Source organism: Plecotus auritus, assembly GCF_963455305.1.
Source record: "Plecotus auritus genome assembly, chromosome: 4".
In the NCBI taxonomy this organism is placed as follows: domain Eukaryota; kingdom Metazoa; phylum Chordata; class Mammalia; order Chiroptera; family Vespertilionidae; genus Plecotus; species Plecotus auritus.
The window spans coordinates 79,307,492-79,331,375 of record NC_137775.1 but is presented as its reverse complement, the minus strand read 5'-3'; the positions used below and the strand labels follow the sequence as shown (position 1 = coordinate 79,331,375).

At 38.8% G+C, this 23,884-nt stretch overlaps 1 protein-coding gene across 1 annotated transcript in view; it reads right to left on the bottom strand.

The window, feature by feature from the left end:
• COL21A1 (collagen type XXI alpha 1 chain) overlaps positions 1-23,884 on the bottom strand; it is a 181,204-nt gene that overhangs the window by 60,659 nt on the left and 96,661 nt on the right. Inside the window, exons 10-12 of the mRNA XM_080664705.1 lie at positions 21,586-21,648; positions 5,268-5,321; positions 5,122-5,175 (exon numbers count right to left, since the gene is read on the bottom strand). Coding sequence (XP_080520831.1) covers positions 5,122-5,175; positions 5,268-5,321; positions 21,586-21,648 — 171 coding nt within the window. The remainder of the gene's footprint in view (positions 1-5,121; positions 5,176-5,267; positions 5,322-21,585; positions 21,649-23,884) is intronic.

The window sequence follows — 23,884 nt, the reverse complement described above, 5'->3', positions numbered from 1 at the left end:
CCCCTAACTGCCTATCTGCTCTCCCCTCCTTGCCTGATCACCCTAACTGCCTTTCTGCACTCTCCTCCTTGCCTGATTACCCTAACTGCCTATCTGCACTCCCCTCCTTGCCTGATCACCCTAACTGCCTATCTGCTCTCCCTTCCTCTCTGCGCCCTTCAGACCCCTGGCCCAGGCATGCTGAGAGCTCTCCACTGCGGCCCCGCCCCCATCCTGATTGGTTGTTACATGACAGTGTCTCAGACAATTTGCATATTCCTCTATTATTAGTATAGACAAGTTTATATTTCATCACCCCAACATTTAGAGAATGGAAAATGGAAAAGATGATAAGAAATAAATTGTGAAAAAGTAACCAGTAAGGCAAGAGAAAGCATAGGAACATGTGATATTCCAGAAGTTAAGAGAAGAAATCATTCCAAGAAGAAGAAAATATTTAATTCATTCAAAGAAGAAGGAAATATTCAATATCTTGTTGTATGTCTCAAATACTGCCGATAAGCAGAGATTATTGGAAAACACTGACTAATGGATTTTAAAGATGGTAGACATTAATGATCTAAATATGCAGCAGATGATTGGAATAGAAATCCTACTGGTGTTTTAAGCAGGAAAGGAAGTGAGAAAGTGCAAGTGAGTAAAGGCATGCTTACATTGGAATGTGAATGAGAAATGTGGTAGTAAATGAAGGAGGCTATGTGATTGGTTTGAGATGGTCATTTGGGGCTATTGGGATAATTTAAGTAGAAAAGATAAAAATTAACCACACAGAAGAAGGACTAGTTAATAACACAAAGTAATAGAGAAGGATGGGATCCCGAGCATAAGAGGAAGGTTGGTATTATATATGGATGGTTCATTCATATTAACAAGAGAGAGGCAAAATATAGGTACCTATATAGGTAAGAGGATAGAATCAGAGGAAAGGAGTTTAGAAAATTTCTGTCTGCTTCAGATGGGGCACTTTAACATTTAGATAAAAGATAAAAAATAAATCAAAGGTATTTCCAAAACATTTACCTTATGTAATCAGCATGATAGTGGCTCCAATAAGCAAATTATCATTATCACATCACAAATTCATAGCATTTAATACTGACCAAGCACATGCTTGGTCTCATTTTATCTTCAAACAAGGCTATAAAATAATATCATGGCCCCCACTTTCTATATTTTGAAAACCAGATTTAGAGAGATTAAGATGTATGACTGGTGGTTAGTAGCCTAAATTCAGAGCTCAGCCTGTAACCTGTAACTGCTTTAAATCTCCCTCCCCTCTCCCCACAACACACACAAACACACAAACACACACACACACACACACACACACACACACACACACACACACACACACACACCACTGTTTGCGCTGTGATGCTTTCAGAAAACTACGCAGGTAGATTATGGGTAGATTACTCTCTCTTTTGGAGAAAGAAAAAAACAAAGTGGCAACTTTGCTAAACCAGTTCTGTTTCTCCCTCCTATGTCACTAATGGCTTTGCTTTAATATTTTAAACTTTTTTGTTTTGCTTCAGAAAATTGCAAGAAGTAAAACTACTAACATACTAAGTTCAATATATCATCCTGTAACAACCTTTTTATCTCGATCCTTTGTTACTATTCTCTCAATGTATATATTGGAGTTCTTCATCACGATAGCACCACTTAATCTTTTGACTTTGGAAGCCCAGATAATGCACATAAGGGACTTATTTAAGTGGGAAAAGTCTCACTCATCACAAGATTCTTTGGTAGTGATGCTGAAGACAATGGGAAAATGAGGTCTTGAAGGAACCATTTAAATGTTAAGTGCTCTAACAAAGAAATTAAACAAAATGTATAATTTGTTCCATAATGATACCTTAGATATAATTAGTATATTGTATATCCTAAACCTAGAAAAACCAAGTCTGTATAGGTTTAAAAAAGAAATTATTAATACTTTCTGTGTCTCCAGAACTGAATTTGCCATAAAAAGTTTCATACACTTTTCAAAAAGCCATAAATAGAGAGCAGTTAACCAATACAACCCAAAATAAATTTAAAAAATATATATATATTTTGCCACACAATTTAAATATGCTAGGTTTTCTTAAGGATGAGGAAGTGTTTTGACGTACTTAGGTTCCAGAGAATAGCTTTAAAGCGTGTTATAAAATGAGTTACCAATTGAAGACCATTTGGTGGATTAAGTGTTCCTTTTGATTTGTAAACTCAGAGGAAAAAATATCCCGCAAAATCTGTGTACATTCAATTTGTCTGATATGTGAGGAACATGTTAAAGCAAATGAGAAATACATGTAATTTTAATTACTGTAATTGAGAATTTCTGTTATGGGTGTTTTCAGAAGAAATCCACAAATGGAAATTGTTCTGGGAAATTTTCCTAATGGAGAACAGTATTGTGTGGAACAATCTCCCCAAAGCCACTGTGTAATGCCTGGAAGAAATATCTTGCCCTGCCACTAGTCAAGGCCACCTCAGAGGTATGATTTTAACAGTCCCATTTCTGAAAGTCAAGGAAATGTATTATGAAGAGAAAAAAAACACACACACAAGGAAAAGTCTTTAACTTACTAAATTACTTTAACTTGAGATAAAGAATTCTCTGAAGCCACAGGGAATGTGAGGCAGAATTTAAATGGTAGCATGAAGTGATTTTAGGCCCCAATGACCGTGTCAAATCAGATTTATGCCCAAACAATGAATTTTAGAAAACAATCAATTCTTCAATTCTGAGTGAAATCATTACTGGATTGAAAACAGAGATCTTTGCATAAACATACATCTTAGTTATCTAACTCAATAAAAAGTACAGCTTTGTAAAATCCACATCCATCTATTTTAAAGACAGCACAATAACCCTAAACTATAGAGCAGTTAGTTTGAGATGTGATTAATTGAATTACTGTTATTCCTTTTTTTAATTTTTACTTTTTTCCTTTATTTTTTTAAAAAAGGCACATCTATTCCCAAGGAAACTCACTCCAATTCTGAATATAAAGCCTCCTTTCTATATTTTGTCTCTAAAACCCAGGTAAAAGGAAAAATAAATAAATTTATTCATTCATCCATTCACAGATGCATTCATTCATACATGCATACATTTATGCATCTCCCAATGCCCAAGTCAGGCTATTTGTAAGAATGTCAAAGAAACAGCAATGATCCTGTACTGAAGTTCTTCTCAGAACAGGTATCCTCCTGACCTTTCCAGAGGAATTCCCCATTCACCTGGAGAAGCACCAGCTGTCTCTCAGGATATAGAAAGACCTGGGAAATATAAGACATCTCCTATTCCTGTGAGCCTGGCCTGCCCCCTGTCATCTCTTAAGATGCCCCTCCGTAATTTAAAATGGGCAGAGAGCCCTAGCTGGTTTGGCTCAGTGGATAGAGCATCAACCTGTGGACTGAAGGGTCCCGGGTTCGATTCCAGTCAAGGGCACATGCCTGGGTTGTGGGCTCAATCCCCAGTGAGGGAGGAGGGTGCAGGAGGCAGCTGATAAATAATTCTCTCTCATAATTGATGTTGTTATCTCTCTTCCCCTTCCCTTCCTCTCTGAAATCAATAAAAATATATTTAAAAAAAGTAAAAAACAAAAGGGGCAGAGATTGCTAAGTGGCTAAAAATATTCAGAGGCCCAAGGCCACTCAGTAGACAAGAGGATTTCATACTGCTTCTCAGGAATTATATCAATTACTGCTACTGCTCTACCTCCTGTAACTCTCCCCTTAATATAAAGCTGCCCTGATCTATTCTATCTTCTCTGTTTCTTTTGTAGTCACTAACCCTCCTATTTCCCCTGGTGACCACTCTAACCCAGGTCTGCCCATGACACGCCAGCCCACCCCATGCCACATCTCAACTGAACCAAGCTGCTTGATGAATAAAGCAGAACAACAAAACAATAACCATTTATTTAAGAAGAAACCTGTACCAGGAACCATACTAAGTATTCTTTATACATTATCTCACTTAAGTCTTCACAAAAGCCTATAAAGAAATCTCCATTGCATCAATGAAGAAAGTAAGAGTCAAAAACATTATTAAGTAACGTGCCCAAGATCAAACAGCTTGAAAGTGGCAGATCCATCAGGAGATCTGCCAAAGATCCATCCAATAAGAACAACCATAAAAACATAAAATAGATATAGTTTGCATCAGGGTTTCCCACATGTGGATGCTGTACACATTATTTTAAAAAGATACTAATTTTGCAAAGATCATAATTAGAAAATTAATGCAGGTTTTTACCAGGAGCAAACAAAGAACTTAGAAATAAAATTGTGTTTTAGGAATTAAGCTAACAAATTAACATGGGGATATGAGCAAATACAAATAGGCATCTTGGATGTGGACCAGCTACCAGAGCCAGTAGGCCTTGACTGGATCCATGGGGAGGTACTAACTTATTGAATATATTTAAAGAACACGTACTTCAAGGAAAGTTAGCAGTTCAAATGTTGTCTGTACCCACTGAAGCTTGAGAAGTTCTGTAAAGCTAAGCCAATAGGCCAGCTGCCAGACAGGTATCTATTATGGAGATGGACATGTGGATATTGAACTATCTGTGGCTAACAGGGAACACATTACATTCATATAATTTTCTCCCTTCTAAGAGAGTAGCTCGCTCCCACCCCCGCAGAGCTTAACCATAGGAGAGAATATGGAACCAGGATAATGCCAATAACTGTTCCATTTGACAGTGATCATCAAGTAAAAACCACTTTCATCTAGTAATAAAAGCTTTAAATTTTTTTAAATATAGTTTATTGATTTCAGAGAGGGAGAGAAACATCAGTAATGAGAGAGAATCATTGATCAGCTGCCTCCTGCATGGCCCCTACTGGGGATCGAGCCTGCAACCTGGGCATGTGGCCTGATTGAGAATCGAACTGTGACCTCCTGGTTCATAGGTCAATGCTCAACCACTGAGCAAAACCGGCCGGGCAGTAATAAAAGCTTCATTAGCCAATGGCCACTGACAAATTTCTGAAGCCACAAATCTTGGAATTCATCAAGGGGAACACTATTGAATGGGAGTCACCATAGGTAACAACATCCTTATCTTCTTTGAGTGACTAAAACAACTGGACACATTTGTGTGTGGATGTGTTTACCTTTTCACCATCTCTCCCTGGTTCTCCTTTGTAACCTGGTAGTCCTCGTGCTCCCTAAATTAACCACAAAATAAAGTTCTGTTAGTTATAGGTTTACGGCTCACTAGAAATAGTATTTCTAAAATATGCATAAACAGGCCACATACTTGTATTCCTGGGGATCCTGGAACACCTGGTGATCCTGAGATTCCCTGATATCCCTAAAGAAAAGTGAAGAATAAATAATTAACATTCCAGCACATTCCCAAAGAGAAGCCCTCCATTTCAGAATTCACGCCTGTCTCAAGTTTCTCACACCTAAGACTTCACTTAGTTAAGAAATCAAAATAATAAAGTGTCAATTGCTTAATAAGAAATTCATATCCTTCAGCTTTTAGGAAAAAAGGTCTTAAATATCTCAAGATTAATAAAAATACTCAGAAATGCTTCATTTAAAAGGAAGGCTTTGGGATCAGAATATAAAGCCAATGTTCACAGCCTCTAAACAAATATACTGCACATTAGAAACACATTCAACACATTCAGGAGAAAACACCTAAAATTGGAGGATTAAACAAATGTAATACATTTTTAAACTTCCTGAATTAATGGCCATCTGAGCTAATCTCTAGAATAAATTAAACTTTGGTGAATGTTATCCTTCAGAATAAGTCTATAACAGCCTTTGGAATGCTCATTTTAGAAAGCTGTTATGTTAACCCCAAGAATATGGCTGTGACATGTTGTCCCCCACCTCCCAAGGCTGAGCTGTCTGCTGAGGCCATGGTCCACTTTCATCTCTACTTCTTCTTACACATCCCTCCAGAAACTGGACCCTTTGTAAAACAGCATATCTTTTTCAGACAGGGGGAACTCCTCATTCTTCACTTAGTACATGGGGATTAAACTCCCAAACAAACTTACAGGCCCTGAACATTTATGTAGGTTCTCAGGGTCAATGTCACATTGACCTGGACCACCTGGCACCTGCAAACACATTTACCTCTCTTATTCAGATTCCAGTTGTCTCCCACTCTATTCATATTCCATCTTTCTCAGATCTTACTGTTTGGACACAGCTTTCTTTTGTCAATAGTATTAACACAGATCTCATTCATGTTTAAATCACATTTTCATTCTTAAACCCAAAAGATTTATTTTCATGTAGCTCCTCATAGATATCTGCTCTGGTCTTTGTAGTCATCCAATTACTTGTCAATACCTTTTCAGCTGCAATTTTAGAGACATCATAACTACCTGCTTTTCCAGTCCCATTTCCAAATATTTCTTTTACTACTCTTTGCTAGCTCTAACAACAACAACAATAGTGGTTGTCTCCAAAAGATCAGTCACAGATTATAGTTTTTCTCTTTTTATACACTTGCATTTCTTATTTTGTAAAATGCTCTCAGTTACTCCCTGAATGATGATGACTCCATCATTTTTATCACTAACCATCATCCTTTCCGTCATACCCCATTCAGTTTTCACAGAATATATCATTATGCTTTAGTCAGGATTTTTCTCAACTCCCTTTGCCTGATCCTTAAACATTTTACTTCACCAGTGAGTGAGAATCATAAGCAACCTTCCATACTCCATACAAAACAATCAGTGATTCTCAAACCCGCCATAGGATCTCTGTTTGGGCACTGTCTCTGTGTCCCCTTGAGAAGAGGAACCAGATCTAATTCATTGCTGTACTTCGAGCATGAAATAGAGCGTTTGGCACATTTTCTGTTTATCAAACATTGGAAGAAGTCACCTTCAAGTCATCCACACGGCACACAAGAGCGAAATATTTCTTCGCCTGAGGAACCATGTTATGTTTGTGCTCTTTCCAATAGCAAATTGAAACTTTAGTAATGCCATGTGGTTCATGTTCTCAGGATCAGTTGAAAGAAAGAAGATGTCAACCTACACAGAGTTTGCTCAGATGTATATCTGTACCACTCTGGTTATCACTGAATCTCCTTCCCTCGCCACTTTGGAATCAGAGAGGCCAGGAATTGAATTTCAATTCTATCACTGTTGGCACACACCAAAATAGAACTAGGTTACTTATGAATGCCACCACCGAGACTGTCCTTCAGATTCTCCAGAATCTTGCATGCACTCTCTGGACAGTCGACATAACTTGCAATGGGCTGTTGTAATTGGGAGAAATAATAATAGCAATTATTTACATATGACTTGTCATGTTCCAAACTAATAAATTCACTTAATCTTCACAACCACCCTTTAATGCAGCCTTATCTCCATTTTAAAATGAGGACACCAAAGCACAGCAGATTAAGTGAGTGCCCAGAGGAAAGACATATTCATAAAATTCTCTAAAAGAAAGTTACTATGGAGATTAGCTATTTATCAAAATGGCTGGTCATCTGCAAAGTTCACATTTACTGAATTATTTTCTCTTTCACATTTTTTCAAAAGTTAAGCCAAATGTCATATCTGCTTTATTACTTTTTTCAGAAAGTTAATCTTTTGGAGAAGATCAAAAACTGCCATGCTATCTCTTCTCTTCAAAGAAGTTAATGCATTTTTATAGAGAGAACACATGACATTTTAGTGGATTAAAGTAACATGAAGATGACCCAGAATGTGTTTCCAGCTCACCTCTGACTCATGATGTGACCTCAGACAGAGAAATCAAATCCTCAGATCCAGGGACAACACAATGAAGTGGAAAGACAATGAATTTTGAAATTGGAAAAGACCTTGGGTTGAATTTTTGCTCTTCCCTTTCTATGGGATTTTGGCAAAGTCACTTTGCCCAGTTAAACCTGTTTTTTTTTTAAACCAGAAATCAAGATACTAATGCCCACTTTACTTCAGAAAAGAAACATGGTGTTATGGGTGAAAATGTCTGGCAGATGTTAGGATCTCAATAAATATTTCTTTTCTTAGAATCAATGACTATTATATAATCCTATGAGAACACTTATGGAGAATATTATTCTATAGCCTTAATAGCTATCATTAATGCATGGGGAATGGCAGGTCCAGTTATCATCATGATTTAACCATTTTGCAACATTCATACGTATCTAATCCTGAACATGTGAACAAGGCCTCAGTGTATTTTACAATGGCTGTTGGTTTTGATTTTGGAAGAACTGCAATAAAGGAATAGTAACTGCTTCCCAAATAAAAGAACCAAGCTACTGTTGTTCATTTTTTCTTAACTTACAATGATACAAGGTCTTAAAAACTTAAGTTGTATAAAGAAATTCAAAGATTATTTTAGAAACTACAGGAAGCATGATTGGTAATAAAATAAAAAACAAAACCACATCCAAGGTGGGGAAATCCCAGGGCAAAACACCAGAAAAAATTAGATTAAATTCAGAAAAAAACGTTTGGACTAAAAACCAGGAAAATAAAGGTTAACAGGGAGGAATATCATAACAGAGAACAATTTCCAAGATGAGCAAGAAATAAAACGTTGACTCATAGCAGGGCACACTAAAACAAACAAACAAAAAATGCCCTGAAAGAGGAAAAACTATAAGCTTTCCATATAGTTTACTGAGTTTTTATTTTCCCAAATATACAAGTTTCTGTGTTGTACACTGTAACTTTCACACAACCTTTGACTGCTTAATACTTGTCAACATTAATTTTACCATTTTGCAATTATTAGTAGATCCAAATATCCACACTACCCCATCTGCAAGATTTCTGACAGTATTTAAGTTTTTCCCATGTTCAGAAAAAGTTTCTCTGCAGATGAGTCATTTTACAGGAAAAAAATATTCTCACTGCCAAATTGTAGGGTTGAAGTATACAAAGTCAATTTACTTTTCTTCCATGATTCATAGTTGCCATGCTCCAGGAAAGATATATAGTTTTGAAATGGAAATTGGTAATAAAATCATCAAATGTGCTAGGGTCAAAATGCCTAGTGAGCCCAATTCTAATCATACTAAAAAATATTCTGCCAAAATAAATATATAGTTTTTTAAGTAGTGAGATGGTTTCCTTTAAATACTCTAAACTTAAAAATGAGAATAAAATTCTAAGAAATTATTTGGAATATCACTCTTATTTTTAAAATGTATGAATGTAATTTAAAGTTTATTCTATTTCATAATTTTCTTCAAAGTTTTCCAAAATTCCAACAGATACTCTTAGATACACAGCCAGGGTAACCAGGTAACCAAAATCAAGTGTCTACTTTTAATGTCCACTGTGGAATCTTCTAATCATTGGTAGACTTTATAGCTCTATACAACTAAATTCAAAGAATATTCATGAATCTCTGTCTTTCCATATATAAATTATATATATATATATATATATATATATATATATATATATATATATATTACAGAAACTAGTTTACTGTCTAACCCAACTATTCATCAAATAGTTGAACTATTTAACTCGTATTACTTGGCTAACAGATCACATGAATGTATATAAAATTACACCTGAGCTAAGTTCTAAGAAAGAACTGTGATGTTATGGGAGATAAAGAGTAGACAGTCAAGCCCTAGCTGATTTGGCTCAGTGGATAGAGCATTGGCCCCCAGAATGAAGGGTCCTGGGTTCGATTCCAGTCAAGGGCATGTACCGCAGTTGCAGACTAGATCCCTGCATGCGGGAGGCAACCAATTGATGTGTCTCTCTCACATCAATGTTTCTCTTTCTCTGTTTCTCCCCCTCCTTTACACTGTCTTGTAGAATCAATGGAAAAATATCCTTGGTGAGGATTAACAACAACAACTAAAAAGTAGACAGTCAAGGGAAGCTTTCTGAAGACCTGAGCTCAAAGGAACACTAAGGAAAGCACAAAACATAAGAGGAAGCCCTTCAATGTGCTAGGTGGCATGATAGGATGAGCCATATCCCTGGAGATGAAAGAAGAGATGTATGTATGCATACTGCACACAGACTGGAATGATAGAATGGAGGTTATGTACACAGCTTGTGGGTCTTATGAAGGACTTTGACCTTAATCCAAGCCACTAAATCAGGTGTCACACAATTAGACTTGAGCTTTAAAGAGATCACTTTCTGCACTGTGGAGGACATATTGAAGGGAGCAAGAAAAAGTATGAAGAACATATGGGAGGCTCCTGAAGGGAAGAGATAATGGCAGGGAGAATCTGAATCCATTCAAGGTGTAGTCTAACCTGATGATGGGTTACAGAAGGTGAGGAATTTGGAAATGTGGAATGATGCCCAGGATTCAGGCTTGTGCAGTGGATGGCTGATTAATATCACTGATTGACAGAAGGACTCTGGGGAAAAATATAGTTTAATTGATTGCAAAATAGGAAGTAACAATTTTAAAAAATATTTTTATGGGCTAAGGCAAATGATTTATATTTGATAATTTGAAATTCTATGCTTCTGTGAGGGAAGAACAGAATTGCTACTTTAAATTAAAGCAAACTACATTTACTATAAGTGAAATTTAATCTAAATCTAATCCTCCTTCCCTTAGATAAAGGTGGATGGGTGATAAATACAAAGCAACATCAGCCACTTTTAATTAATAGTTAGCTTTGAGCTAAGCTCATGAAAGAATAACATTGTCTACCTTTGGCAAATAATCTCTGCAGATATAATTCAGTTCTTAGATTCACAGAATTTAATTAAATTTAGGTAAATTAACTTGTTCCCCAAGGAAGTTTTAAAGTTATACCAAGCTTATTTCAAAAGAAGAATACACTACTTTTTAATATAAGAGATGCCATTTTCCATAATTCTTACTTCTCAACCTAAATTTCTAGTAATTATGCTTTATATTCAAAAGGAGGTGACTAATAACTAACCCCATTTCCTCTCTTGCTGCTCTGCAATAATTTTCCCACAGTAATTACCATCATCTGATATTATTTACTTATTTTTAAGTTGTTATTGTGAATGGATTATCTGTTTCTCTCCAGTGGGCTGTGAGCTTCAATAAAGCAGGAGTTTTGTCTATTTTGTTTGCTGCTACATTTCCTTAGCCTAGAAGAGTGCCAGGAACAGTGACATACCCAACAAATATTATGTATATGACCGGATGAATGAAAGAATAAAAAAAATAAGCAAACAGACATAGAAATAATGGTGGGCAAAAGTAGGTTTATAGTGGTAATACAAATAATACAATAATTAATAAATAATAATGCAAGAATAAATTTTGTGTTTCATGTACTCATAACTATAAACCTACTTTTGCTCACTCCTGTATTTATTGATTCTAGCTGGTCACTAATACTGAGGGCTCTAAAAATAATCATAGAAACAACCCTGCATTCATAGAGATTACAATCAAAAGAAGACACACTATACACATGAATTTATCTTTAAAATCATAAATACTAGATGTGGAATCAAGCAATTCCTTGAATAATTTAATTAAATACACAAATAACATTAGTACATATATGATGTCTACGTATACATCATTATTGTCTATACTATCTATAACATATAAAATATAAGTAATCTATTTAAGAAGCATATGCGATAAATTTGGAAAGATCCACATATGAGATTTATATAAGGGGAGTGCTGGAGAACAATGACTGAGCTAGTCAACTAAGCATTGTCTAGGAAAGTTTTATGAAAGAAGTAAATAACATTACAGAAAAGGAAGATAAACTGCCCAAGTGTAGAATAGTTCATTCTAGGCAAATGGCCCATCTTTTCGTTTATGAGTGTAACTCTCATGAGGGTGTGTGTGTGTGTGCTTTATAGGAGTGGGAGACACTGAGACAATAAACACTTTTGCTAAGGAACCCAAATTGAGGTGAAGTGAGAGTCCAGATAGTAACTGCTCTTTCTAGGGGGATGTTTTTTATACACTTTATAATTAAGCTTCCTCTTGTGATTCCCCTTTCCAAGCCAAATAATAGCCATGTCTTTGGCTTTTGTCCTAATGTATTCCAGTTTCCAGGTCTTTAATCTCCATGGCTCTCAGCCTTAAACTTCCCACAGCTCTTAAACTATGGAGTCCACAATTGGCACATTTTCAGTTAAGGGCCTGGAAAGAGAAAAGCATAAAAATCTTGTCTCGTGGGTCCTGTTGTTCTACTAGTAATTATTCACCCCCTGTCAAGCATACTCTGCAAGCCTCAGTACTAGTCTCCCCTGTCCCCTTTCCTCTGATTCTCTACCATCATTCTTGAGTATTTTAAAACAGTATCTCTTGTTTGGATTACACCTGAAGTTCAGTAAATCCTCCCCCACAGCTGTTTTCTGAGTTCTGTTATCTCCCAGTTACTCTCTTCTGAATGAAATCCAGACCCTACACATCCCTAAAGTGTAGTATCCTAAGCCAAATCCAAAAGCAGGACTGTCATCTTTCTTAATATAGACATTATATGTTTACTAATGATGCCAAAAGTTACATCATCCTTTTAGGCACCCCCATCACATATGTTGATCCCTTTTCACCAAGGTTAAATTTAAATAACATCTCCCAGACAAATAAGAGCCATATGTTTACTCCAGTTGAATTTCACTGTGCTAAAATAGTCATTCTCCAAGTTTGTCAAAATTTTTTGGACCTTCATATCATCCCAAACACCAAAGCAAATTCCAAAAATAAAATCAAGAATTTAAAATTCTTAAAAACCATAAAAAAGGAAAATGAATATTAAGTATCTTGAGCTCCCCAAAACAAAAACACTGGAAGAAACTACAAGAGAAAAATATTTGTGGGAAAATATTGCATTTTTTCAAAGTAAAAACAATTATAAACCAAGGAAATATTTACGATAGATAGATAAAAGGATGAATTCTCTTTATGCATAACAAGTTCTTCTTAATTGATATATAAAATACTATAAAAATTGGTTTGAAAAAATGAAAACCACTTCACAAAATGGGAACTCACCAAATGTCAGACTTCAATATTCAACACTACTGAAAATTTCTACTTGACCATCTAACATAAAAAATTAATATGTCCAAACCAAACTCCTGATTTCTCTTGCCCAGTTTTCTCTATCCCATCCTTCTACATCTCACTGGAGTTTCCTTTGCCTTTTCTCCCAAAATTTACATCCAATACATCAGCAAATCCTGTCAGCTCTAAATTCAAAATATCCCCAGACTGTGAGTAGTAGTTCTCTTCACCTCACTACTTCCATCTGGCCCCCAACATCTCCCTCCTGGGTTTTTTCCAGAGCCTTCTGACTGATCTCATTGCTTTTTCCCTTATCACCCTAAAATTTATTCTCAACTCAAAAGTCAGAGTAATTCCTTTTTGAAGTAAGTTTTATCACATCGATCCTTGACTCAGGACCCTACAATGGCTCTTGAGTTCACCCCAACTGAAAGCCAAAGTCATCACAATGGCCCAAAGAACTGAACTCCATGTCTTCTCCTTTCTCCCTCCTATTTATACAGCTTCATCCCCTACTAGCCCCGTCCCTACCCCTATTTTTTTATTCATGGTTTGATAAAGTCATGTAACTCTGAAATTCCCCGTCTGTGCTGACTACCACTTCTGTAAGGTTTAACCTTCCATAGTAGGTTGGCCATCTTTGGAATCTATAGACCACTCAGGGGCACACTGAGGAAGGCGGGGATAAGGGGGGGAGGAGGGAGGAGCGCTGTATCTCTAAGTATGACCTACTCTTAAGTCTATTGGTCCTGAGTAACTTCTTAAGGCCAGTGATAAGAACAATCATCTCCAGAATTCTGTAGCTTTGTCAGGCTTACCTTTCTTAGCAAATATGGTGGCCTTCATGGAATCTTAGAAAATCAGTATGGAGAGAACCTGGACCTCCTCTGCGTTATGTTCCCATTTTCCAGATTAAGAAACAGGGGGCCCTCAGAAGCAAAGCAATGTTTAAAAGCAAAGCAGAGGGCAAAACAGCCGCAGATCTCTCTGCCTACCAGCTAAGGCTTTGATTTCAGTAAAGTACTTTACTTCATAAAGAGTAATTAATAATGACGGAAAACAGAAGTGAGCACTGTAAAAATATCAACTTTTACAAAATCTTAAAATAGTCCTATTATATGTTTCCACATATGGCCTCCTTTTAAAAAAAATCAGTGTTGTGTCTTTTTTTTTTTTTAATCCTCACCCGAGGATATTTTTCCACTGATCTTTTAGAGAGAGTGGAAGAGAGAGGGAAATACAGAGAGAAACATCGATGTGAGAGAAACACATGGATTGGTTGCCTCCTACATAGCCCTGACCAGGGCCAAGACTGGGGAGGAGCCTGCAACCAAGGTATGGCCCTTGACCGGAATCGAACTCGGGACCGTTTGGTACGTAGGTCGCCGCTCTACCCACTGAGCTAAACTGGCTAGGGCCAATGTTGTGTCTTTAATAGTTGTTCTACTCCGATTACCTAGCAAGTCAGATAAATATTTCCTTGCCTCTCTTTTTATAATGATAAAAAGAGTAAAATATGTTCAGATACTGTGCCGATAGAAGTTATTTAACTGATGGAGAAATGAGAAACGAGTGGAAGGATTTGAAAATAGCTCTTTAATTTTTGTTGAAGGCATTTTCCTTATGAAAATTAGTATTTCTCCAGAGTGGAATAATTTACTATTTAAAGCTTTGGTTGACTTGGCCTGGTTATAATGAGAAAAAGAGTCAAATTGCTTATTGAGGGGGGTTGCACAGAACTAAATCCAAACAAAGCAGAATTCCCTTCGAATTGTTCCATCCAAGTTTCCTTGGTCCAGATGGCTTCAATCGCCAGCCAGAGGCTCCACCCACACCTTCCCACTCCCGCTGTGCGCTGGCCCTGGACACACGCTAATGACCCTCAGCTGTTCTGGCTCCCAGGCTCACTTTCTCTTCCTGCCTGGCCACCCAATCTCCTATCTCCTGCAGAGAGAAAGAAACTGGGGGACAGTGGGGTATTTAAGAAAAAAAGTCATGCCTCTGGGTAAACAGAATTTGGGTTAGTGTATCAGTTTTCTCTTGCTGCTATACCAAATTACCCCAAACATAGTGGCTTAAAACAATACAGACTTACAGTTCTGCAGATCAGAAGTCCAAAAATGGTTCTTAGGAAGCTAAACTCATAGTGTCAGGGGATACATTCCTTCCAGAGATTCTAGGGGAGAACCTGTTCCTTTCCTTTTCCAATTTCTAGAGCTGCCTCACTTTGATCTCTGCGTCCATCAATGCATTTCCTTCTCTGACCTTGATACTCCTGCCTCCCACTTATAAGGAACCTTGTGATTACACTGGGCCACTCAGATAAACCAGGATAATGCCTGCATCTTTAGATGCTTAATTTAATCATGCATGCAAAGTCCCATATTAGCAGGTCTTTAAGATCAGAATGTTACCGTTATTCTGTATACCACAGTTGGTTAGTTCTTTCTTTAGCATCAGATATCATCTAACAGCATGTAACGTCTAATATTTCCTAACATCTAATACCAAATACTACATAGCTACATCTATATCTATAATAATAAAAGGGTAATAAGTTAATTAGGCCAGATGTCATTCCGGACGTCCTTCTGAACGAAGCTGGGGCCAGAGGGAAGCCCAGGACCCGGGTGCCAGAGGGAAGCTGGTGCCGGCAGCCGGGGGAAGGAAGCCCTACTCTTGCACGAATTTTGTGCCGGACCTCTAGTCTATACATAAAATCACATACACATACACGAAAACATGTACATGTATTGAAGGTAATGAGACAATATGTCTATGATAGCTTAAATAAGACTTAGAGCAATATCCATGATTATTGTATCAGGCTAATTGCAACAAATTTCCAGCGCTTTCCTTCATGGCAAGATATTGATAAAGAAAAAAAAAAATGAAGCAAACTAGAACCGATAGCCTGTGAAAGGCCTGCTCAGCACTCATCTCCAAATACTGCCCAGGACTTTTCACCACTAGAAAAACAAAAGCCTAAATAAGTTAGCGGTGTTGGGTTGTTGTGAGGTGCCAGCAGATGACACCTCAGCCTGGGAAGTGTATCTGCTTTGGAGTTGGCACAGCATGCAGCTTCCAGGAACAGAAAGTGCACGTCCCAGGGAAGGGGTCTACAGCCAAAGGAAGGCTCATATTTATAAAACTCATCTCATCCATTGTGATTAGGTCAGAACCCACACAGGACCTCAGGCAGTATCTTTGGTGGGATTAGGAGTTGCAGGGAGGGAATGCAACAGATTCACGTGACTCTCAGTTAAAGTGAGAAAGGGATGGATTATAAGAGACACTGCAAGGCTAATACTGGAGATGAGAGGAGTTAAGGATAAAGGTAAAAGGGACATGTTGGGTTTGGAATCTACTCATTTCATTCTATTCAAAATAGAAGCAGTCTGATACATGTCACCCTATTTTCTCTACTACACCACCTCGCTATTTCTGTACTTATTGGCTTGGTTCTCTAGCCCAGTGGTCGGCAAACTGCGGCTTGCGAGCCACATGCAGCTCTTTGGCCCCTTGAGTGTGGCTCTTCCACAAAATACCACGGCCTGAGCGAGTCTATTTTGAAGAAGTGGCGTTAGAAGAAGTTTAAGTTTAAAAAATTTGGATCTCAAAAGAAATTTCAATCGTTGTACTGTTGATATTTGGCTCTATTGACTAATGAGTTTGCCGACCACTGCTCTAGCCCATATGAAGGTTTAACTACTCATATTTTTATCCAGGATGAACTGGAACCAGTGCTTTCCAACCTACCAAAGGATTTTCTTTCTGCAGAGATCTCAAATATCCGAAATCATCATTTTTTTTCCCTTCTACCTCATTTTTTTCATCATAAAAAATGCTATAATATCTCCCATCTTTTTAAAAACCTTACTTTGGCCCTAGCTGGTTTGCTTAGTGGTTAGAGCATCAGCCCACAGACCACAGGGTTTTTGGTTCAAGTTCCAGTCAAGGGTACGTACCTTGGTTGGTTGCAGGCTGGAACCCCAGCTGGGGTTGGGCCCTGTGTGGGAGGCAATCAATCAGTGTGTCTCTCTCACCTCTCTCTCTCTCTCTCTCTCTCTCCTCCCCCCCACCCTCTTCCTCCCTCCCTTTTACTCTTTCTAAAAATCAATGAAAAATATCCTTGAGTGAGGATTAAAAAGAAAACCACACAAACCTCCCTTTTATCCCACACACTCCCCCTGCTATTACTCCATTTCTATTCCTTGTTATAGCCCTCAGAAGAAGCATCTATAGTCACTGTCACCATTTTATCTCCTATTCTCTCTTGAACCCATTTCAATCTAGCTTTTGTACTACACCTCCTCCCTGAAACTCCATTTATCAAGGTCCTTAATTACCTCCACACAGCAAATCCATCTGGGCATAGATCACATTTTTCTCAATCTCTTAACAACAATGACACAACTGATCACCCCCTTCTTGAAACTTGGCTCCTGGAATGTCACTCTCCTGGTATTCCTCCTATTTCACTGGTCATTCTTTCCCAATTCCCTTGGCTGTATCCTCTCTTTTTTTCTCTGTAAGAGAGCCCTAAGCTCAGACCACTGCCACCTTCTCTTCTCCAGTTATTTGTACTTATTCCCTAAATAATCTCATCCACTCTGGTGGCTTTAGATACATCCACATGCTAAAGTTTCCCAACTGTGTATTTTCATTCTCAAACATATCCATGAAGTCAAGATTCCTATATCTAATATTCTAGGAGACACCTTCAGCATGTCCAAAAATGCAATTTCTATTTCCTCTGCAAAACTTAACATCTCCCAAGTATTGCTCAGCTCAGTAAATGGCACCACAATGCACCCAGTTGCTCAAACTCCAATCCTCTATGTCTTCCTTGACTCTTTTTCTCATGCTTCACATATAGTTTAACAGAAATACTAATCAGTTTTACATTAAAAAACAATCTAGAATCTGACCACCTCTCTTCCCCACTACCACATCACCCTAGTCCGAGCCACTCTGACGTCTCAGAATACTGAAATAACCTCCTATCTGGTCTCCTGCTTCCACTCTTGCCCCCATATTAACAGGGTGTGGCAAAAGTAGGTTATAATTGTTCATATGGAAAATAATTCAATAATGAATAAATAATAATACAAGAATAAACTGTTTCATATACTCACAACTGTGGGTTAGTTGAGCCTCACTGCCCCATTACCCAGCTCCTCAGCCCCAAGCACCCAGCTCCTCAGCCCCAAGCACCCAGCTCCTCAGCCCCATTACCCAGCTCCTCAGCCCCAATCACCCAGCTCCTCAACCCCAAGCAACCAGCTCCTCAGCCCCAAGCACCCAGCTCCTCAGCCCCAATAACCCAGCTCCTCAGCCCCAGTCATCCAGCTCCTCGGCCCCAATCACCCAGCTCCTCAGCCCCAAGCACCCAGCTCCTCAGCCCCAAGCACCCAGCTCCTCAGCCCCAGTCACCCAGCTTTTCAGCCCCAAGCACCCAGCTCCTCAGCCCCAGTCACCCAGCTCCTCGGCCCCATTACCCAGCTCCTCAGCCCCAATCACCCAGCTCCTCAGCCCCAAGCACCCAGCTCCTCAGCCCCAATCACCCAGCTCCTCGGCCCCAGTCACCCAGCTCCTCAGCCCCAAGCACCCAGCTCCTCAGCCCCAAGCACCCAGCTCCTCAGCCCCAAGCACCCAGCTCCTCAGCCCCAATAACCCAGCTCCTCAGCCCCAGTCACCCAGCTCCTCAGCCCCAAGCACCCAGCTCCTCAGCCCCAGTCACCCAGCTCCTCAGCCCCAAGCACCCAGCTCCTCAGTCCCAAGCACCCAGTTCCTCAGCTCCCTGCAGCTCCAGTTGGCTACCATTTTGTTACCTCTTTAGAATCCCTTCTTTGACCATCTCTTTCTAGAGACACTCACCTGCATAATCAACCCCTTTCCCATGCAACACTGGTGTCAATGGCCCCAGAACATCACTGCTCTTCAAAAATTGGCTGTATTTTTTTGTATTAAATTTCTCAGCACCTCCCAGGGACATGACAAGCTTCTCTTTCATCCCAATGATGTTTAACATTAAGCCTAGAGTGCTTTAACTGCTCAAACATTATTGGCTCATAATACAAATTTCCCCATCCTTCATGACAACAGTTAATGTCTCATGATAAAGAAACTTGCCGAAACCGGTTTGGCTCAGTGGATAGAGCGTCGGCGTGCGGACTGAAGGGTTCCGGGTTCGATTCCGGTCAAAGGCATGTACCTTGGTTGCGGGCACATCCCCAGTGGGAGGTGTGCAGGAGGCAGCTGATCGATGTTTCTCTCTCATCGATGTTTCTAGCTCTCTATCCCTCTCCCTTCCTCTCTGTAAAAATATCAATAAAATATATTTTAAAAAGAAAAAGAAATTCTTAGGAGATACTTTTTTGGTGGCAACTATTTAACATCCAAAAGCTAATCCCTGATGTTTATTTACTGGTATAAACATTCTGATAGTAACTTACCTGTAAATATTTGCCAAAAATGCTTTAAAGTGGATCTGCTTTATGTTTCTTTAACTCATAAATGCCCCTTAAGTTATCTTGAACCTTAGAAGGTATTATTTTTTGGCAAATTATAAGTGTACAGAAGTGCATTCATCCTTAGGGAAATAAGATAACCTTAAAAAGAGTTTTAATGAATAAAATAAACTGATGAACTGTGGAGAGTGGCCACAGTGTATGGGCAGGTTCAAGCCTCGGACTAATTAGAGGGCACAGGCCTCTCATTGCCAAGTGCAAGTCCCAGCTTTGAGGGCAGGGCCCTCCCAGCACAATTATAGCCAACAGCTATAGTTGTAAGCTTGAACCTATGGTCTGAACACATGGCCCCACGTGCCTGAGTGATGTGGGTTTGATAGAGTTCAGGTGCATGTAATTGAGTAGGATGGGGAATGTTGTAAACATCTTGACCACACCCTTACTTTACCTCCTGGAATCTGGCTATAAAATAAAGACACGGCTTATAGTCCGTGGCGCTGTCTCTCTCCATCAGAGAGGGCAGCATACCACCAGACCCAGCTTTCATTCTCTTGTCTGTCTTTTCTCAATTCTTCACTGCCCCCACTCAGGTTCACCCTTGGCCATGCTGGTGCAGCACAATGAACAAAACAGATCCAGAGACATAGAAGCATGGAACAGATTGTTGAATCTCAGGGGGAAGGTGGAGGAGGGTGGGAGGGTGGGAACAGATCAACCAAAGAACTTGTATACATATATGCATAACCCATGGACACAGACAATAGGTGGTGAAGGCCTGGGGCAGGGGGCAGGGAAGGCTAGAAGGGGTCATTGGGGGGAGAAAGAGGACATAAGTAATAGTTTTAACAATGAAGATTTAAAGAAAAGAGTTTTAATTTGTGTGAGAAAATTTCAATCTAAAACGAAACTGGAGGATATAAAATGGAAAATCTCATGCATGTTCCCTCAGAAAAATAAAACTTAAAGGAATGAGAAACTGATTTCCCATAAATGCCTGATTTACAGAAAACTGAGAATGTTAGAACTTTCTTAAATGATAAAAACTTGATCAGGGGTTGCCTCATATCAACCTTGGAAAATTTTGCTTATGGTTCCCAGAGGCATGAACAAAAACTGGCTGGATAGAGCTTTGCTTGTATGAAGACTGGTTTTTGCCTGCTTCGGGAATTTTTAACACTAATCTCCACTAGTTCGTGATTTTAACTGAACTCTCCCCTCTTTACATTCCTTCTCCACAGATATCAAACCCTCAAGAGACTCACCTATAGTTTGGTACAGTTTTGTGTGTCCTGAACTACAATTCCTCTACTATTCCCAAATACACATGTCTTTTTGACAAGTCTGAGCTTGACACAATTTATCTCTATTTAGGTCAACCCTTGGGAATTTCCATAGATGTGAAGGGAAAATATAAAAGGATTTCTGAAAATAACTAAATATTGATACTAAGAATTCACTGCAGAACTTTTTAAATGTTGCAGAGATGTATGCAATTTTGAAGTATAATACCTAAAGAATTACTAGAATGCTAATTCTATTGACCAAGCCAGCCTGGATGCTCCCCTCAGCTTGACTAAACTTTAGACTGGCTTCTTCTTGACCCTAGGCCTGGACCTCCCTTTCCTGAGAAGATTTACTTTAGAAAATTTGTAATTGTAAATTATTTATCTGCCCCTTTGAGTTGTAAATCTTTTTAAAAACCTTCTCACTAACTTTACAACTAGCAAGGAAGATCTTTCTCAGGGACCATCCCTTTGCAATGTAGTCTTTAAAAAAGATAAGTGTCTGCATCTATCAGTCTCTGTGGGAGGGCAGTACCCTAACTTCCATGGGTGCCACTTAGCAAACACAGATGGCAAATGGCTTACTTACTGAGGAAAATGTCTGCCAAGCTCAGGATAACTCAAGTTGCTCCATCCCACTGATCAACCTCTCCCTCCCCCTCTCTCCCACCAAAGTCCTCCAGTACTTTTCCACTAGCTCACTCCAGCACTCAAAAATCCACCCTCCTTTTGTTTCAGCTAAGTGGAGTTCAATCTCTCTCCCCTATTCCAATAGTCTTAAATAGAGTCTCCCTTGCCTATTTAACTTTGCCAGGTGAAATTTTATCTTTGACACTATAATCCCAGGACTGGAGATGACTAAGCTTTCAGTACTCACAGGCTTACCATCTTGACCAGGCTGTCCAGGGTAGCCAGGGTTCCCAGGCTGTCCAGGGTCACCCTAGAGAGGAAAAAAAAAACTTCTCAATACAAAACAACCAACTATGTTGGTGCAGTCAGAGCCCATCAAGGTTCAGAGCCAATTCCACTAAAGGCAGCTATCTGTATGTTAAAAACAAACAAACAGAATTCCTAAAATGGGTGTTAGAAAAAGTGATACCATATTCTAAATGCCTAGCTTAACAAATAAAGGCTTTTTAGTATGTAAAACTTATGGTGATTTATTTGTGTGCAACTACCAGGTATAACAGGTAAAGTACATTTCACTGATGTAAAATGTTAATATTTATAACAGGGTACACTTAATAGAATTCTAAAAAAATGATTAAGTATCATAGCAAATACAGTTTCAATGAGAGTAATATTTCACTAATTGTCTACAGACTTAATTCTATTCTACATGTTATACTACAGATATCACTGACCTATGATACAGTAAGTCAATTCATAATTATTTATTAAGAAAAAACAGTACAAAGCTATGTGATCTTACACATGGGACTCACGATTAAAGCTGCACAACAGTCATTTCTTTCAATCCAGTCAATGTGTCTCTTTGCCTATATTTAAAATGTCATTGAACATGCTAAAATCCTAAAACTTGAATACTTTTATGAGAGTGAGTGAGGCCCAAGCCAAACAACCCCTTAGTCTTTTAGCACATGTAATACCTAAGAAATGAAGAAATGACCTTTGTTCTCACAAACCAGAGATCTTCAAATAACATTATTCTGTACAACATGGCAATGAGCCCAGGCACATTCTATGGAACTCTAGGCTGTTGTGCAATGGCCAGTACTGACCATTCAGAGGGTCACCACCCTTAAAACAAAACAAGGAAAGCAACATTTTTTTTTTTTTTTTTTGCGGTGAGAGTGTTTTATAATTTAACTCTAAGAAATACTTCACAAATCTATATATATAAAAGCCTAAGCGACTGAACAACCGAATGACTGAACAACCAGTTGGCTGGTTGCTATGATGTGCACTGACCACCAGGGGGCAGATGCTCAATGCAGGAGCTGCCCCCTGGTGGCCAGTGCGCTCCCACAGCCAACCTCCCGAGGCAGGCAAACCTCCCGCAGCCCCTCACCCTGGTCTGCCAGCCCCTGCCACCCCCCATCGGCCCTGATCATAGGTTGGGCCGAGGGACACCACCAGTGCATGAATTTGTGCACCAGGCCTCTAGTAATATCATATTCATTTATTACTGAGTTCATGAGGTCTACATTGGGACATCTTGCCAAAAAAACATGAAGTCTTGGCCATCAGAACCAATAAATTCCTGCACAGAGACAACTGATTTTCAACTTAATAATTCTTCACAATTTTCAGCAAGAAATCATTCACACAGAACCCCAGTGATTATATATTAACTAAGGGTACTTCCACAGAACCAGCTTTGCTGGTTGGAAATACCACTTCAGGCTACTGGCTAGGGAGATTTGTTCCTGAAACTAAACAGGAAAAATGGAAAGAACTGTGTGAACTCGATTAAGGGGCCAATGAAGAAGGGATGGGCTCTTCACTTAGGAGTCGCCCAAGAGGCTCAGCATAAGGAAAGGTTGAAAAAAGGAAAATGTCATTTTTTAAAAGAGAGAATCGCTGTAAATCTAGAGAGAAAAATAATCCTGAAACATTTAATGTCTTGCTAAGAAGGTATAATTTATAATTCGGATCCAAGGATTCTAGTGTTAGCTGGGCACTAAAGAGCAACATTCTGGCTCTCTAGGAGTGCTAGAATGTTTCTCTCCTTATTTTCAGGGGATCCCCATTAATCTCTAGCTTCCCTGCCATCCTTCTCACTGCCTTTCGATAAATTCCATCATTCTTTTCTCCCGGGAAGAAGATTTTCTTCCCTTTCTATGTAAGAGTCATTATGCCAAAATGTTCTATCACTGCACCTTCCTTGTAACTCCATTTTCTCCTGATGTCTTTTCCTATTGAAATGCTATAGCAGCCCCTGTATCACTGATCACTTATTCATAACTGGAGTTTTCTCAATTTTTTCTTGATTAGTCTTCTTCACTTATCATTTGGATTTATATTCCTTGAAACATGGTCCATATTTTCTACTTTTTTTTCAATGCTGTGTATCAAGTAGAGATTCAATAACTATTTGCTGATTGATTTATTCCAAATCAAATCTCCTGTTAATGACCTCTTTATAGGCAGAATATTAATTTTGCACAAAATCTAGGACATGGAAAGTCTCTGAGAAGGTTTAACCTCTCCTA